Source organism: Crocodylus siamensis, chromosome 5 (assembly GCF_052110815.1).
Source record: "Crocodylus siamensis isolate JL-2025a chromosome 5, ASM5211081v1, whole genome shotgun sequence".
Classification (NCBI taxonomy): Eukaryota; Metazoa; Chordata; order Crocodylia; family Crocodylidae; genus Crocodylus; species Crocodylus siamensis.
In genome coordinates this window covers 79,805,652-79,822,967 of record NC_143399.1, presented here as the reverse complement: position 1 = coordinate 79,822,967, position 17,316 = coordinate 79,805,652, and the positions used below count along the sequence as shown (strand labels likewise).

The following is a 17,316-nucleotide window of genomic DNA, read 5'->3' as shown; positions in this document are numbered from 1 at the left end:
CCAGCGTGCGTTCAGGTATAGAGGTGATAGCAGGCCCCCGGCAAGTGTGTGCACATATCTCAATTTCGGACTTTATTCATAAGATTAATGCTGGCTCCGAAGTTTAAAGCTTGTCAGAAAACGGCAAACATCTGTTTAGATCAGACTTTGTTCAGGAGGTCCGCCTCTGTCCAGAATGGAATTATGGGGAAGGAGACAGAAATACAAACAGCCAAATTGGCAAATATAGCTGTGCATGTAAGACAATTGGAGCATGGGAAACTCAGGTTCTGGTGCCTCTTTAAGGAGATTCAAAGCTAGCAGGCATTTGAACCTTTGTTTTCTATGTAGAACTGAGTGCCCTAATTACTGGCTATTCTCACTGTTTTCTTCTGCCTACATTGGCGTGCAAGTCCCCTGTGTTTCAGTGGTAGAATCCTCATCTGTCACACAGGGGACCTGGGTTCAATTCCCAGATGCTTATACAAATACAGCCATGGAGGCACCAAGCGCCTGGACTCAATCTAGCCTTTTGATTCTGTTTCAGTGGCCCAAAGGGGGGCGTTGAAGGTTTGGGCAGCCTCTGCTCCTCCAAAACTACTGCCTAGGCATATGCATCAAAGATCTGGGTGACTTGTCATGCATTTACCATGATCTGGAAGGATCAACAGTTGCTGAACATTGGTGTGTGTAAAGAAAAGGAAAAAAAAGAATGGTGGGGAGGATTACTTTAAATGAAACAAAAACAAATCCCATAACCTCATTTTATATCAGAACTTGAAATTAATATTCTATCTATCCATTTGAATGTTAATTTCTCTTGCAGTCTTGCCACTTCCACTAGTGGAATATTGATAGCATATATGATTGCTAGTTCAATAAAATATTATTTTAAATGTTAGTTTTATTCAATTATTTAATCATCCATGCAGTGTTAATTTACATAAAAGTAGTGATCATTTAGATATTGGGATGAAAACAGAAAACAACACATTTTAAATGGAAAATACAAACCATATAAAAAGGCAAAAAAAATCTTTATTTAATCTGACAAAATGTCTACCTTGTACTTCTGACACTTGAATAATGTCCATAGCAATGGTTTGGCCATGATAGGGGCCCACATTTTTCTATATATTCAAAAGGAAACCCTCAGACTTGAAATTGAATCGTACAATTCCAGCAGTGGTGTTGGCTTTAATGGAATACAAAGTTTCTGCATGCATACCAGATGCCAATGAAACTGTAGAGTTTTTTTTTTTACTGGATTTTGGTTTTTCAGCCATGTGAGAGAGAAGCAAAGTGGCTTTAAATGTCTCTTAAGGGAGCATCTATTAAACTGATTTTGTATGCAACTTTACACTCAGTATTCTAGTGGAAAAAAAAAGAAGGTCCTCAGTTCTATCATAGGGATTGTCATAGCTGTATTCCCAACTTGCATAAGTGTGGGCAAGTTTCTCTTGGTTGCTGTCATTCAAATACATATAAGTTAGTAGAGTAAAGGGAAGCTGACATGTTCAATGTCTACTCCAACTCCTAGAGAGAGCAGTGGTTTTTCTGATTCAGAACGCTCTAAATTTAGGCAGATTAAGTGGGATGCCTAAGGCCATCACACAAGAAATAAACTTCTCTACTATAGGTTGTTATGAGTTCATTATAAATGTGTATAGTCATAATAGATGCAATTTAAAAAACATGTTTCTTGCATGGCACGTGCAAATAAGCCAGGTAACTCAGGAGGTTCTCTCAACCCCATGTAATTCTACAGAGAAAGGCACTTTGGCTTAATACATGGAGTTTTGTTAGTCTTACATTTTAATGATTACTTATGAACACCATTTTCATTCATATTGCTTCCCTGAGCCTAAGTCGTATTTAAAGTAGACGATATCATCTACACAATTCCAGCTGGTTTGTACTCTTAAGTAAAACAAATGAGAGAGAACTACAGAAAACTTGTCTTGAAGCTAATGGTTTCTTAGAATGCATTTAGGCACCAAAACCAGAGTCCGTTATTAGAAGACAATATTTCCAGAGATTGATAAATTGTTGGTTATTAAAATGGAGCTCCAGTAATTGTTAAGTGAAGTGATATAGTGATCGTTCTCCCCTAAAGATATGAAGGACTGAACATCAACGTGTAACTACACAATATTTAGGAAAACCTTTTAGATATTTATTTGTAAGAGGTCTCAAGAAGATCCAACCATTTGAGATCTTCCAGAACCAACTTTGCACCCTATGTTTTCCCAGAAAGTAGTAGCAGCAGCAGTGCTGGAACTCATGCAGAGTGATGGGGCACAGCTACACCGTGTGGAAGAACCAGGGCTGTGTGAAATTGAAAACTCATTAAAAATACTATATTTAAAAATGGAAAAGGCAGAGACATAAGTGGACTCTAGCTGACAATACAACAAGCAGGATAAATGAGGCACAGTAGATACCCCCAGGAAGATATCCCTCAATAGGTATCACCAAGAAGACAGTGGCACAAGCCAGAGCTAACTACACCCATATACACCCCTGAGACTGAAGGTGGTACAGCAAGCCCCAACTCCTCGAAGAGAAAACTCTGCTGACTGAATTCTAAGAACTAGACACATCTTGGCCCAAGCTGCCCAGCGAAGCAGAGTTTGGATCTGCTGATGTAAGCAAAAAACAGAGTGAAAGCACTAGCATAATTATGCTGTATGGCTAGAGACAGCCAGCTGAGGAAGAGTATACAGGACTGACTCATACCTAGCTGTTCATGACCTGGGTGCTGCAACAGACTTGGCCATTTTTCAAAATGTTTTTTCTGATCAGATCAGCTAATGACAGCACAGTCACCAGGACTACCCATATGACAGGCCTTTGTAATCTATAACCACCTCACCTGGCAAAGAAACTGATGCCAATTATCATCACGCTTTTGCTAAATCAGTGGAACAGATATAAGGAGCTACTGAGGAATTGCTGCTCTTCCAGCAATATCAAATGTCATGAATGGCTGGTTTTTAACTTCTTCCACTGCTGTTTTGTTGCTGGCAGAATGTTAAAAAGGTGCAAAGGAAGAAGGGACATCAGCATCCAACAATGAGCCAGGCAATACTTAAATAAGAAGGACATCAGTGTTCCAAATCTTGGAATTTAATTTGAATCCCAGACAGCTGCTTTGAAGACCAACTGGGATTAGACTATAATGGCATGCTACACCCCTAGCACAACCACTCCTATACAATTTTTTTATTGGCTTCTTGGGAAGGGAAGGAAAGTGAAACTGTTTATTCATAAGAAGCAGTAGATGATTTAAAGAAGGATTAAGAAAAGGGCAGGAAAAATAAGCTTTTGAAAAAAAGAAAATAAAGATTGTGTAGTGCTTTAGAAAGGTAGCCCATCTTGACAGTACAGGCAGAGGACACTGAAGCTGTCTCCACAGCTGTAACAATATGTTTCAACCTTAACCTGTAAAAAGTTGTGCTGACTTGTGCTTCTGTTGAACAGTGTCACTTATCCCAGAATACCTGGTGGTTTGCGGATACAGCCAAACTGATATTTTGCTGGAGCCAAAATTGTGAAGTTTAGAAGCTGGCTGGAAGCTAGTGCACTCATTTTTTTAAAAAAAATCGCTTAGAAAAAACACTCCAAACATTAGGGTGTCTCACTCTGCTCTGGTGAGAATGCTCCAAGGCTTTCCTAAATTTATTCTAAACTCTCAACTAAATCTACTCCTGTCATCAGATAAAATAAGAGGGGAATTTGGCACACAACACCTGGCATTCATCATTACAGCTGCAGCCGTAATGCACCATATGCCTATGATGAAAATGCAGTCCTTACAGCTTTCAAAACTACAGCGCTGCCTTGTCTCAGTGGCAGTCTCTCAGATACTTAAGTTCTAGCAACTCTGTGTCACTCCCCCAAAACAGCAATATGGTTGTCCAAATTCATGTGACTCAGATTTATATTTAAAGCAAAGACTGCAAGTTGTCATTATTGTTGGGGATATTACTTCTGTTCCCAGCCTCACTTCAGTTAGATTTTTTGTTGCTCTGACTAGGAAGGTCTGGACAGCTGGAAGAGAGCTGCTCAATCACTTTCTGTTTTCTTCTTTGTATCAATTTTCCACCTGTGAAGCCCAGAATCCCACCACCAAGTGCAGCTGCAATTCCTGCTACTTTGAAGCCTGCAAGGAGACCAATAGGACCCCCTACCACTCCTCCAATGAGTGCACCTGCCACAGGCAGAGCTGCCAGCTTGTACTTTGCAGCCTGTTAAAAAAAACACAACAAAAACAATCTATTCAGAATACATGCCTGTGGTGATGTGCATTTTCCCCTCATTAGTTTTGGCAATATATCCAGATTTTAGCACATAAATAAATCTTGCAAATTACATTTTATTTTAAATACACTATTCTACAGGTGAGAGAGAATATGCCATGTCTGCTTCAAACTTGAACAGTTCCAATTATGCAACAGAACACCAAATTATTTTACAAAGTGGCTGAATTTATTTACAGTCTAGAATCCACTGGCTGGGCTGTACCATTAAAATAAATGTAGTAATTGGAAAGTGCCCAGAAGCTTTTTCATAAACATGCCTGAAGATTGCATATGTTGGCTATCAGTAACTCTTAGCAACATAAAGGTAGTTCAGCATCACATAATTGTGTGTCACCATCATAGTTTCATTTCACGCGCATTTGAGTCTTATGAGCCAATCATTTAACACTCTGCCTGTTTTTGCAGGTATTCCATTGGAAGCAGCAGCAAGAACACCTTATAATGAGACTTTAGGCAGAGAAATTCTTTTCTGGCAGACTGGATGTGACAGAACATTACAAGCAAAATTGATTTTTTTTTTTTTTTACTACCTATGTCATTTCTTCCTTATTTCCTTAATTGCTGGTTCCCTCAGCATTAAAGACGGCAGATCAATTGGGTTAATACAGAAGATTGCTGGGAGGCAGAGTACCATTGATTCACCAGCAGGAGCAGATCCCTACCTTCCCCAAGTTTTTGGTTCCCTCTTCAACATTCACAGCAGCATTGTTGACATGGTCTTCAATTCTGTCAATCTTCTCCTGCTGAGACTAGATGCAAAGGAATTATGAGTGAGGTTACCTGCTGAGAAGCAGCAGTAAGCCAATACACACCATTTTAATGCCTGTAATCAGGGCCCTGCAGCAGCTTTCATCTGCTACGTACTGTACCCATGCAGCCTTAATGGTAGTTCATTAATAGCTTCTGATAAGCCATGCTGAAACTACAAAGTTACTTAAAAAAGGAATTTAACTATCAGGTCATGAAATGGGAAGAAATTATACAGCATATTGTTACCGTTCAAGAAAGCATACTGAAGTGTACTCTCATTTGATCTATTGTTCTGTGAATAAATGAACTTGCATTTTAGGGAAAAATTCAAACAAGCATTTATGTTTCATGCTGAGTTTCATTTTCAAAACAATTCCTTTTTCTACAGGGTGAAGGTACAAGATCAACAGAAGTTATATTAGACAAAAAGTTTTGCTGAAATCCAAACTGCCATCTTTAATCTATGAGGTTGTAATATATTAACTTAACCATAAACATGTAACCATCTGACAGTGTTGGAAATTTTTTTAATATGACCCTAATCTTTGCACTTCCACTTTTCCAAAATTCTAATTCCTGCTTGAAACCCCCTTAAACTTTAGGTGAGCAAAATCCCTCAGCTTGGAGATGGGATACCTTCCTGTCCTTTTTAAACCCCTGGAGGACCCTTAGCATTATTCTGTCACAATAATGGGCTGGCCAGTGCACTGTTTAAGATTATGCTCATTTTGCACAGTTCTTAAATTTAAAACATTTTCTAAGTCAAAAATCACTAAACCCAGTTTTGTCAAACTTGGTGTAATAAATGTGTCTGACAAACACATGCCTTTCTCACCTGCCTAGTACTAGACACTACAGATGCTCTATTTTACCCATTGCTGCACATAACTTTCCTAAGAACAAGGACCAAAAAAAATGGGTCCTCATTGCCAAATAAAAACACTCCACCACTAGGCTACAGAATCAGGCTTCCTTTTTGTGTGTGGCCTTTCAGACTCAAAGAATCTTGAATTATTTTCTGCATAAAGGAACAGCTGCAACAAGATGGGTGGAAAGGGCCCCAACCCAGAATAACCTATAAACCACCTATGAGGTGTAGGCTTGAATCAGAAAATCAGGGTTGGAAAGGACCTCAAGAGGGCATCTAGTCCAACCCCATCCTTGCAGCAGGACCATCCCCAGCTAGATCATTCCAGCCAGGGCTTTTTGTTGAGCTAGGTCTTAAAAACCGCCAAGAATGGAGACTCTACCACCTCTCTAGGTAATCTGTTCCAGTGCCACACTACTAGTTATAATTTGTTTTCCTAATATCCAACCTAAACCTCCCTTGTTGCAACTTGAGACCATTGCTCCTTGTTCTGCCATCTGTCACCACTGAGAACAGTCAGCAGTTCCCAAACTCTGACAGACTGCACACCACTAATTTAAAATGATACAACCTTAAGTACCACCAGGAAATTTTTGTCATATATAGTAATTGTAATAAATTTGTTAACACGTACCACTGACAGGTTGTCTGCGTACCACTGGTGGTACCCATACCACAGATTGGGAACTGCTAGCTCCATCCTCCTTATAACCAACCTTCAGGTAGTTGAAGGTACTAGCAAAACCCTTCTCAGTCTTCTCTTCTACAGACTAAATAAGCCCAGTTCCCTCAGCCTCTCCTCAGAAGTCATGTGCCTCAGCTCCCTCACCATTTTTGTTGCCCTCCACTAGACTCTTCAACTCCCTTTCTACAGTGGGAGTGGTGCGGGGCAAAACTGGATACAGTACTCCAGATGTGGCCTCACCAGTGCAGAATAGAGGGGAAAATTACTTCCCTTGACCTGTTGGCAATGATCCTACTAATACAGCCCTGTATGCTGTTAGCCTTCTTGGCAAGAAGGACACACTGTTGACTCATAATCAGCTTATAGTTCACTGTAACTCCAGGTCCTTTTCTGCAGAGTTGCTGCTTACCCAGTTTGTCCCAAGCCTGTGGCAGTGCATGGGATTCTTCTGTCTTAAGTGCAGGACTTGGTACTTCTCCTTATAGAGCCTCATAAGATTTCTTTTTGGCCCAGTCCTCCAATTTGTCTAGGTCATGCTGAATCCTAGCCCTACCCTCCAGCGTATTTACTATTCCCTCCAGCTTGGTGTCATCTGCAAACTTGCTTGGGGTGCAATCCATCCCATCCTCTACATGGTTAATGAAGATACTGAACATAACCAGCCCCAGGATCAACCCCACTAGACAACAGCTGCAAGCTACACATTGAGCCATTGATCACTACCCACTGAATCCAATGATCCAGCCTGCTTTCTATCCACCTTACAATCCATTCATCCAACCCATACTTCTTCAGCTTGCTTGCAAGAATGCTGAGGGAGACCATATCAAAAGCCTTGCTAAAGTCAAGGTATATCATATTCACTGCTTTCCCCGCATCCACAGAGCCAGTTATTTCATCATAGAAAGCAATCAGGTTGGTCAGGCATGACTTGCCCTTAGTGAATGCATGCTGACTGTTCCTGATCACCTTGTCCTCCAAGTGCTTAGAAATGGATTCCTTGAGAACCTGCTCCATGATTTTTCTGGGGACTGAGGTGAAGCTGACCAGTCTCTAGTTCCCTGGTTCCTCCTCCATCACTTCCAAAACCAGTATATGTAGTAAAATTGGTGCAATGTATTGTGATGCAGATGGGATAAAGAACAGACAGAACAGAGCACATGCATAATGTTTGCACAGTTTTCCTCCTTTCAAAAATGTTGCAGAGGAATGGAGTTCCTTCCCTGTGGTCCTGGCAAGACAAAAACCATCTGCAAGACGGTTTGGCTGGAGTCCCTCATCCTTCTTACCACAACTAGAAATAATGTTTAAAATGGCAGGGACCTTGCCAAGGAACCTGTTGCACCTCATGTTCCAATATTTCTGATGGTTAGTATGTAACCTAGAGAATCTGAGAAACAAGTCTGGACAGAAGTCGTGCTATTCAGTGACTTCTGTGCTGAGTAAATCAAGGACCAAGGAGCAGCCAACAGTAACTGCTCTGAACTAAGAATTCAGGTATGCAGAAAATTGTCTCAACAGAGTACCAACAGGGCTACTAGTCAGGACATGCAGCATGAAGCTGCTGCTGATACACAGAAAGAAGACCGTTAATAACCACTATTGTTCACTAAGCAGCACAGACTATCTTGCAATGAGGCAATCAAGTACCCTTTAGGCTAGTGCAATTGAATATTCTTAATTGCTGCAACATAATGCTTGAAAAACAAGAGTAAGACTCAAACGTAAAACCGATACCTAGAGAATTTAATGTAAACCATTATCCTAAAAACCTCATGAGGGCTTTCAGCATAGTAATGTTGTAACACAACATAATTCTTAAGCAGTCAGTGCTAAGACAAAAAAGTAAAGCAAAGCAAATTCTCTACTGGCATTGTTAATAGTTTAGAGAAGATTCAAAGGCTTTTGGCTTTAACGGGGTTGCAGCTTTACTATCATGTTTAATACCCACTTATGGATTTATCTTGCATAAATTTGTCTAAGCCTCTTTTGAACCTGGTTGAATTATTGTCATCTGCAATTATATACTGTGAGAAAAAAAGTTCCTTTCATTAGTTTTAAATCTGGTCTGTAATAATTTCACTGTGGGCACATCTACATGTGCATTAATGCACTTTAATGCTCATTAAAACTAGTACTTCCATTGTAGATCTACATTTTCACTGACTACCAGTCTTGTACACATACCAGACCAGACCAGCCTCTGGCTTCTTTACTCTTCAGTCCATCCAGGAAGAGCACACACCAACTGTAGAAACTTCCTTAACCTGACAAAGGGTTTTTGAACCCGAAAGCTTGCTTAATAATTGTTTTCCAACGATTTGAGTTGGTCTAATAAAAGATATCAGATTCACCCAAAAAACCTTGTCTGCCATTATTTTTTCCTGCATGTATCACTTTGCCCTTATCAAAATTAAACTTTATGGGTGCCTTTACACAAGCGCAGAGGCTACACCACGTCAGAGCAGACTCAATTAATCAATTCTGCTGGAGCGTGATAATTACTGTGCTCCAGCAGCCTCCCACGTCTTGTACATCAGTGTGCCTGCTCTTCAAAATGTCAGTGGATGTGCTTTAACAAAAGCTTGTTGAATGAGCTTTGGTTCAAGTGCCCCTGTGTGGGGATGGTGATATACAAGACTCTGTAGTGCTTTAATTAGAGTGGCTCTCAGAGCTGCTCTAATTAAAGCACTCTCCCCATTCCCTCCCAACCCTGGAGCACTTGTAAAAGTGCCCTATCTTTCATGTTGTTGCCTGTTTATTCAATTTTACAAGACATGTCAACAATTCTTCACAATCAACTTTTTTTTTAATCGTCCATCAAACAATTCTTCACAATCAACCTTTTTTAATCATCCTGAATAACTGTGTGTAATTGCAAACTTGGCCACCTCCCTATCACCTTCCTTTCCCAAGCATTGATAAAAATGGTAAATGGCACAAGCCCCAGGACAAGCTCTTGGGACCCCACTGTTTACCTTCCTCCATTTAAAGGAAGGTATTTATACCTATTCAGCAAGTATATTTACACTTACTCAGTACAGAGGCTGTATTTAGTAACAGGTTACACACTGAAGTTGGTAGATCTGCATTTCAAGGATTCTGCTCCTCCAGGATTCTTGGTGAATACCATCCAGGCCTGATGATATGCCATTGTTTAAGTTAATCAATTTCCTAGACAATCTCCTCTAATACTTCAATTTGGGTCACTTCTACTGATGGCAATACTCCAGTCTTCCCTCTTAGCCTTACCTGAGTGCTTTATCCCCGATGGCTTTGGAGGGAGGGGGGGATACAAGGGAAGAGGAATGGGACTGTTTTGACTCTATTCATTCCCGCTTTCCTGAAGATGCTAAAAAAGGCAAAATGGCAATGGCACGCATGATAGATACCAACTTCTAAACCCTAAAAACTGGACTGTAGCACCTTATTTCATGTTAGGCCACTGAAGTACCATCAAATGGTACCCACTTAATCTGCCTTTACAGTGGTAATACAAATCTCCCCTATAGCCTTTATCAGTCCTGTGAAACCCCCTTTCCCTTATAATTTTATAAATATAAGATTTAAACACTTACATGGACTAGCAGAGAAAAGTCAGTTACTAGCTGGTTGAGTTCAATCAAGTCCTACAAATATAAAAGAAAATGCTATTTAGTATGAACTTACTAAAAGAAAGAGAAAATAAAATGGCAATACATGAATTCCAACATACCTCTTCTAAAGTTTCCCATGATTCAGCAGCATTTTCATCCTGAGGAATTTCAGGGAGTGGAGAATGCATCTGGATAAAACTCTGCGAATTGCCCACAGCTTCTACGTTATGAAAAGGTTCTAAGGGAAAACCACAATAATTTCTATGAATGCATGACTTAAAGAATAGGCTGAATAAAATTGGCAGTTTTTCATCTCAAATGTTGCTGACGTTTGAATTAATTCCAGCCAGGCAACTGGAGTACTGAAAGAAACAACTTGGGCCATTGGGTCCAGTCCCATGTATTTGCAGTTATATAGTTGTCTAAAAAGTCCACAAGACTATCTATGCTCTTACACAACAAAGCCACAAAGCACACCATTAAACAAAACAGAAAAAAACCTGAATCCTACAACATGCCATAGGTAAAGAGCAGGGGGGCCAAGGGTGCTAACAATACATTGCCACAATAATGACAAGAAATGTATTCTATGAATATATACTAGGAAGAGAAACATGTCTTGCACTACAAAGGAAGGATATCTAAGAAAACAAACAAAAATCCCAAAGCAAAACAAAAAAAGCACAGTCCTTGCCAGCCTAGGAGGAAAAAATCCTCCCTTAACCTAACTCTGGTGCCCCTGAGCATATTAAGCAAGCCCTTCCAATCAAATTCATAAGTAGCAGAAGGAGTACCAGTGGACTCCAGCCAAATAGACAATGCTTCAGAAGAAGCAAAATAAAGAACTTTCTCCCCAGAAAGAACCCAAGTTTGCTTTCAGCCCAATCACAAGGGGTCCAATTACTTGAATACAAATACTACATATAAGCAATATGCACCGAGGGAAGAAGAACCAGCAGCATACCTACAGGCTGGGGAACTCCCTTCTTGTCAGCACAGAGGCAGAAAAGGATCTTGGAGTCATTACTGGTTCCAAGATGAACATGGGCCACCAATGTGAGGACGTGGTCAGGAAGGCTAACCACACTTTGTCATGCATCCACAGATGCATCACGAGCAGGTCCAAGGAGGTGATCCTCCCCCTCTATGCGACACTGGTCAGGCCGCAGTTGGAGTACTGCATCCAGTTCTGGGCGCCGCACTTCAGGAGGGATGTGGCCAGTATCAAGAGGGTCCAGAGGAGGTTCCACTTGCATGATCAGGGTCAGCAGGGCAGGCCCTACGAGCAGAGGCTACAGGACCTGAACCTGTTCAGCCTCCACAAGAGAAGGCTGAGTGGGGACCTGCTGGCTGTCTATAAACTGGCCAAGGGGGACCAGCAGGCAATGAAAGAGTCCCTGTTCCCCTAAGCACTATTGGGAGTAAGAAGGAATAACAGCCATAAGTTGACAGAGTAGATTCAGGCTAGATATCAGAAGGCACTACTTCACAGTCAGGGTGGCTAGGATCTGGAACCAACTTCCAAGGGAAATGGTGCTTACTCCTACCCTGGGCATCTTCAAAAGGAAGCTAGATAGACACCTAGCCAGGGTCGTTTGACCCCAGCATTCTTTCCAGCCATGGCAGGGGGTCGGACTTGATGATCTGCTCAGGTCCCTTCCAACCCTACCAACTATGAAACTATGGGGGGAGAGGGGGATATATGGATGGCATGTGCTACCCAGATTTTTGTGCCAATGATGGGATGCAGGACTGCAGCCTGGCCAGAGCCAGGGCGTAGCAGCAGCGAGTGCAGCAGTGGCATGACTTCTGTGCCGACAACAGGGCATGCGGCTGGAGCCTGCCAGAGCCAGCACCCAGCAGCAGCAGGGGCAGTAGTGATGGCGCAGAGTTTTGTCCCCCACTGTCAACACTTACGCATCATCTATGATATTACATATGCTGATTACTGCTCCAAGAACATGTCTATCACCCTAATCCTTCCACAAACTTGACTAGCTCCATCCTAAAGCAATGTCCCTTGCTCTTTGTGTGTTTGGAAGCTCATTCTCTATTGCTCTGACCAGTAGAAGCCACTTTCCAGTTTCCAGTCTAAATTTATTCATGACCAATTTGAATTACTTTGAGCGTGTGCCAGTATTCTTCAATTACAACAGCTCTTCCAGTACCTTCCTGTTTACCCTATAAATGCATTTAGAAAAGATAAACATATACTCTATTCACCTTACTTTTCTAAGCTAAACAAACCAAGCTCTTTGAATCTCTCCTTGGTGAGGCTGCAGCTGGAGTACTGCATCCAGTTTTGGGCACCGCAGTTCAAAAAGGATGTGGAAAAGCTTGAGAGAGAGTGCAGAGAAGAGCCACACGCATGATCAGAGGTCAGGAAAACAGACCTTATGATGAAAGGCTGAGAGCCATTGGGCTCTTCAGCCTGGAAGAGCACAGGCTCAGGGGTAATCTGGTGGCCACCTACAAGTTTATCAGGGGTGCTTACCAGGATCCAGGGGAACATCTGTTCACCAGAGCGCCCCAAGGGATGACAAGGTCAAACGGTCACAAAGTCCTCCATGACCATTTCAGGCTGGACATAAGGAAGAATTTCTTTACTGTCCAAGGCCCCAAGGTTTGGAATAGACTGCCACCAGAGGTGGTTCAAGCACCTATTCTGAACACCTTCAAGACATTTGGATGTTTATCTTGCTGGGATCCTATGATCCCTGATGACTTCCTGCCCCTGGGGCAGGGGGCTGGACTCGATCTTCCGAGGTCCCTTCCAGCCCTAATGTCTAGGAATCTATGAATCTCTTCTCTTAAGATATGTTCTCCATTCCCTTAACCCTCCTCTTTGGTCTGGTTCTAGTTTAAATTCAGCTTTCTTGAACACAAGTGAACAGAACTATATACAACATTTTAAATGGGGGTCTTACCAACGCCTTGTACTGTGGCACTCATACTCACCTCTACTTGAAATACCCCACTAACAAACCTCAGAACTGCACTGCACTTTTTAACACTTGCAAAATATTGGTGGCTTCCTCTCTTGCTCCATTATCCAGTCTTCTTGTCAGGAATCCATAAGTACCTGACTTTGTACTTCATACAATTAAAACATAGACTACTTCTATTTCTTCACTCCACAAGGTTTTCTTAATTCTTCCAGTGCTCCTCCACAGTTACAATACGCTCAGCTTTGAGTCACGTCTAAGTTTCACAGATGCATATCTAGTTCTTAAAAACACACGAAGTCCAATACTCCATCAAACCAATGGTCCATCTGGTCCAGTGTCCTGTCTCTAACAGTAGAAGTAGTCAATGCTTAGAGAGAGAACATATGAACAGGATATATGTAGAGTGACCTATCCCGTTACACCTTCAGTGACATCCACCATCATTAGTTTAGAAATGCCAGAGGAAACATCCCCAACTATTCCATTGAATAGCTATTAATGGATCTTCTCATCTATTGTCTGGTCCCTTTTTGGACCTGGCTGTATTATCTGCCTTTACAACCTTAAACTGTAATGAGTTCCATAAGTTATCTATGCTTCTGCATAAAAAAGTACTTTCTCTTGTTAGTTTTAAACCTGTCTCCTAATTTCAGTAGGTGCCCCCTAGATCTAGTATTCTAGGATTTGGTAAATAAAAGTCCCACTTCACCCACACCCTTCATGATCTTACAGACCTCCATCATATCCCCTCTCAGCCTTCTCCTTTCCAAAGAGAAACATCTTAACCTTTTCATTCTCCTTGTATGGCACTTGCTTCACAACCCTGATCATCTCGGCTACCCTTCTCTGTACCTTTCCCAATACTACTACATCAGGGGTGGACAATTATTTTGGGCGGACGGCTGCTTACCAAGTTTTGGTAAGCTATCAAGGGCCTCATGGTTACCCCGCCCCTTGACAGGTGCCTCGCTCCTTGGTTGCCACCCCTTAACCCCCTACCTTTGCCACCAGAGGTCCTTCCCCTTGCCCCCGAAAGTATTCCTTTCAGCAAGGGGTTTTGCCATCTCAGAACCAGAAAAATCTCAAATTATATTCTAAAAACCAAGCATCTACATTCTACAACATTCATTAATTTGATTTCAAAAAATCTTTTTGTCCTGATTTACATGTGTTTGTGTAGTGGACAGAGGTGATCACACAATAGCTTAAAATGAAGACATACTCTTGTAAACTGTGGGGGTAAGGGACATGGGGGTGGGTATAGGTTTGTGAGGGGTGTGGGTATATGGGGGAGGTTGTGGGTATGTGTGGAGGGGTTTGTGGGGGATGGGGGGAGGGCACAAGTGGATGTGTGTAGGTATGGGGGTGTGGGTGGGTATGGGGTTTGTGAGGGAATGTGTGTGGGGGATGGTGGCTGGGCTGTGTGAGGGGGTGTGGGGGTTTGCGTGTATGGCGGTGAGAGGGGCGTATGGGTGCATGTGTATGGTAGGGGGTGCTTGTGAGACTCACCCTACAAACACACACACACATACACACACACACAGAGTGTGCTTGCCTCACTAGACATACACTGTATGCTTGCCTCATTGCTCTCTCTCTCTCCCCCCATCTCCACCCTCTCCTGGCCTCGGGCTACCAGCATGCCCCTACTCCCACCTTCCAGCAATGCAGGTGGGGACCACGTGGTGCTGGAGCATCCGTGCATAGGGAAAACTGCTGCAGGAGACACTTCTGGGTGCAGGGGGGTATGGGGGTGGGAGGGGACTAGGGGGAGGGCCTGGCCAGGCTGGCCTTTCTCCTGATACCTGCTGGCTTCCCCTGGGTTGTACTGCCCCTGGCTCCTGTCATCTTTGACAGGAAGCCTGGAGCAGATAAATATTAATTTTCTAAACTTTGTAGGTGCCCCATGGGCCGGGTAGAAAGGCCTAGTGGGCCAGATCCAGCTCACAGGCCATATTTTGCCTGCTCCTGTACTACATCCTATTTGAGATGAGAAGACCAGAACTGCACACTGTATTCAAGATGTGAGTGCACTGTGAATTTGTATTGTGGCATAACACTTTCTGTTTTGTTTCCAATTCCCTTCTTGATGATATCCAGTATTTTGCTCCCTGTGCACTAGCAATATGGTGTAATGGGATCTAATGCAGGATCCCACAGTGTACATCTAGGAAGCATGAGTGCTGGAATCCTGCATCAGATCCTATTGCACCTTTTCACTGATGTTTGTCCGGGGCCTGACAAACACAAATAGTCTCTCTACAATTAAGTATTTCAAAAGGAGAGCTATTAGACTGTAATCTCCCTTTCAGTCAGTTCCTTAGGCATCTCATAATTATAGGATCCCTCCCATCTTCTCCAGATTTGCTACTAATTTCCAGCTTTGCTTAAATCTAGCCAGATTAGATCCACTGTATTGCCCTTGTCTAAGAAGTCAGTTATCCTATCACAGAATGATATTAAGTTGGTTTTACACTGTCTTCCTTGGATAAAACTATATGGTGTTTTATCAAATATTTTGTTTACCACCATATCTCTGGATCGTCCTTTCCTTAAATATCTGTTCTAAAATAGATATCAATTTAACACTTTAAGTTGTATTAAAGGCTATTGCTGAGCATGTTGTTACTGCTCACAAATATCAACATTAGCCTATTCAGTAAGATTTTCTTAAATTCTCTTTCTTTCTTGTATCCCATGTTCCTTATATGCTACTATCATGTAGAGAAGAGGTTCCTAAACTTTTTCTTATCGTGTACGCCCTTCCAGTTTTACCAGCTGCCACATACCCCTATCAGCATACGTTCTATATTGTATCCTCCTAAATTCCAATTATTATTATGAAAATTAAATCCACCATTACACAATTTCTCCCACATACCCCCAAAGATGTCTTGTGTACCTCCAGGGGTACACAAACCACAGTCTGGGAACCCCTCATGTAGAGGATAAAAATAAAAAATAAATTATACTTATTTGTGCTATCTTTAACAAGTGAGTAAAAGGGATTTTTTCATAATATTTTGCCATTCTTTAGCTTATTCCATGGATCTCAAAATAGTCTTCACATGTTAAAGTCCAAATCTTGGACACCTATAATCAACTGAAAAAGTCCCTGTGACTTTAACAATTCTTGGTCTTACCTGTTTAATCAAGCTAAGGGGCAGAACAATATGTACCTAGTGAAGTAAAAAAATCTCTTAAGAAAACCCTGAGTTTGCCTCTGAATTTTCTTTCAAAATCATTCAAGAACACAACTATAATATTATTGTTATGAATATAGTATACCTTTGTCTCTAACATATCCTAAGATAGTCCTTTCCCCTTCTATGAATAACCATATGTCTAAATAATTACATGTGGAAATTTTTGGAGAAAGTCATGAAGTTTATTCCATGATGTCACTCTTTTGTCAACAATATGAAGGCTACATTTGTTAAAATTAAACTCTTCCTTGGCAATTCAAAATAAAAGAAGGGTCCTAAGAAGAACCATGTACAGTGGAAATCCTCTTATGTACAATCCCTCTGCCCCCAAAATCTCCTGCAGACACTGTTCTGGAAGAGGATCCCTGATTACTACCCCACCACAGGGCTTAAGTTGTGCAGTGAGCCTTGCACATCTTCTCTACACCCAAGAGCTGTAAGCAAATTCCACTGTATTATTTTCTGATGACTCTCCACTTCAAAAACGAAAAAAAAAAAGGTAGTAGAGGAAATACAATCACCTGAGGGCTGAAACTAAAAATAAGAAATTTACATTAACAAATTTACATTCAAAAATTCACATTTGAGCAAGTTCTAACCTGTGATAGGGGAAGAATGAAAGTGTCTCCTCAACCTTACCTACAGCATCTATTCAGAAATGCAATAATAGAAAACACCTCTACATACACGTTACAAAGCAGCTTTCCACCTCATTATACTTAGGATAAAAATCTAATACTCTGGAAAATTCAATATGCTGGTTAAAAGGTTTTAGTAAATTTGAGAGAAGAGTCTCACCTTTTGTTAATATTTGTTATAATGCAATTAAATTAATCTCCTACTGGAGATGGGGGATGGTAAAGGGGGAAGGAGCTATATCATTCCTCTGACATGCCTCTATATGTGCAATTTGAATATGTAAACCCTTTACTTCTCTGGGAGATGAGAAGCAACATGCT

The 17,316-nt window shown here is 41.5% G+C and overlaps 1 protein-coding gene across 4 annotated transcripts in view; it reads right to left on the bottom strand.

The window, feature by feature from the left end:
• Positions 1–997: 997 nt before the first annotated feature.
• The window catches only part of STX17 (syntaxin 17), a 74,592-nt gene continuing 58,273 nt past the window's right edge, over positions 998–17,316 (bottom strand). For all 4 annotated transcript variants that reach the window (XM_090049456.1, XM_090049455.1, XM_090049458.1 and 1 more), the window contains 4 exons: positions 10,323–10,441; positions 10,186–10,236; positions 4,967–5,053; positions 998–4,229 (listed from right to left, as the gene is read on the bottom strand). In XM_090049456.1, coding sequence (XP_089905582.1) covers positions 3,990–4,229; positions 4,967–5,053; positions 10,186–10,236; positions 10,323–10,441 — 497 coding nt within the window. In that variant the 3' untranslated portion in view covers positions 998–3,989. The remainder of the gene's footprint in view (positions 4,230–4,966; positions 5,054–10,185; positions 10,237–10,322; positions 10,442–17,316) is intronic.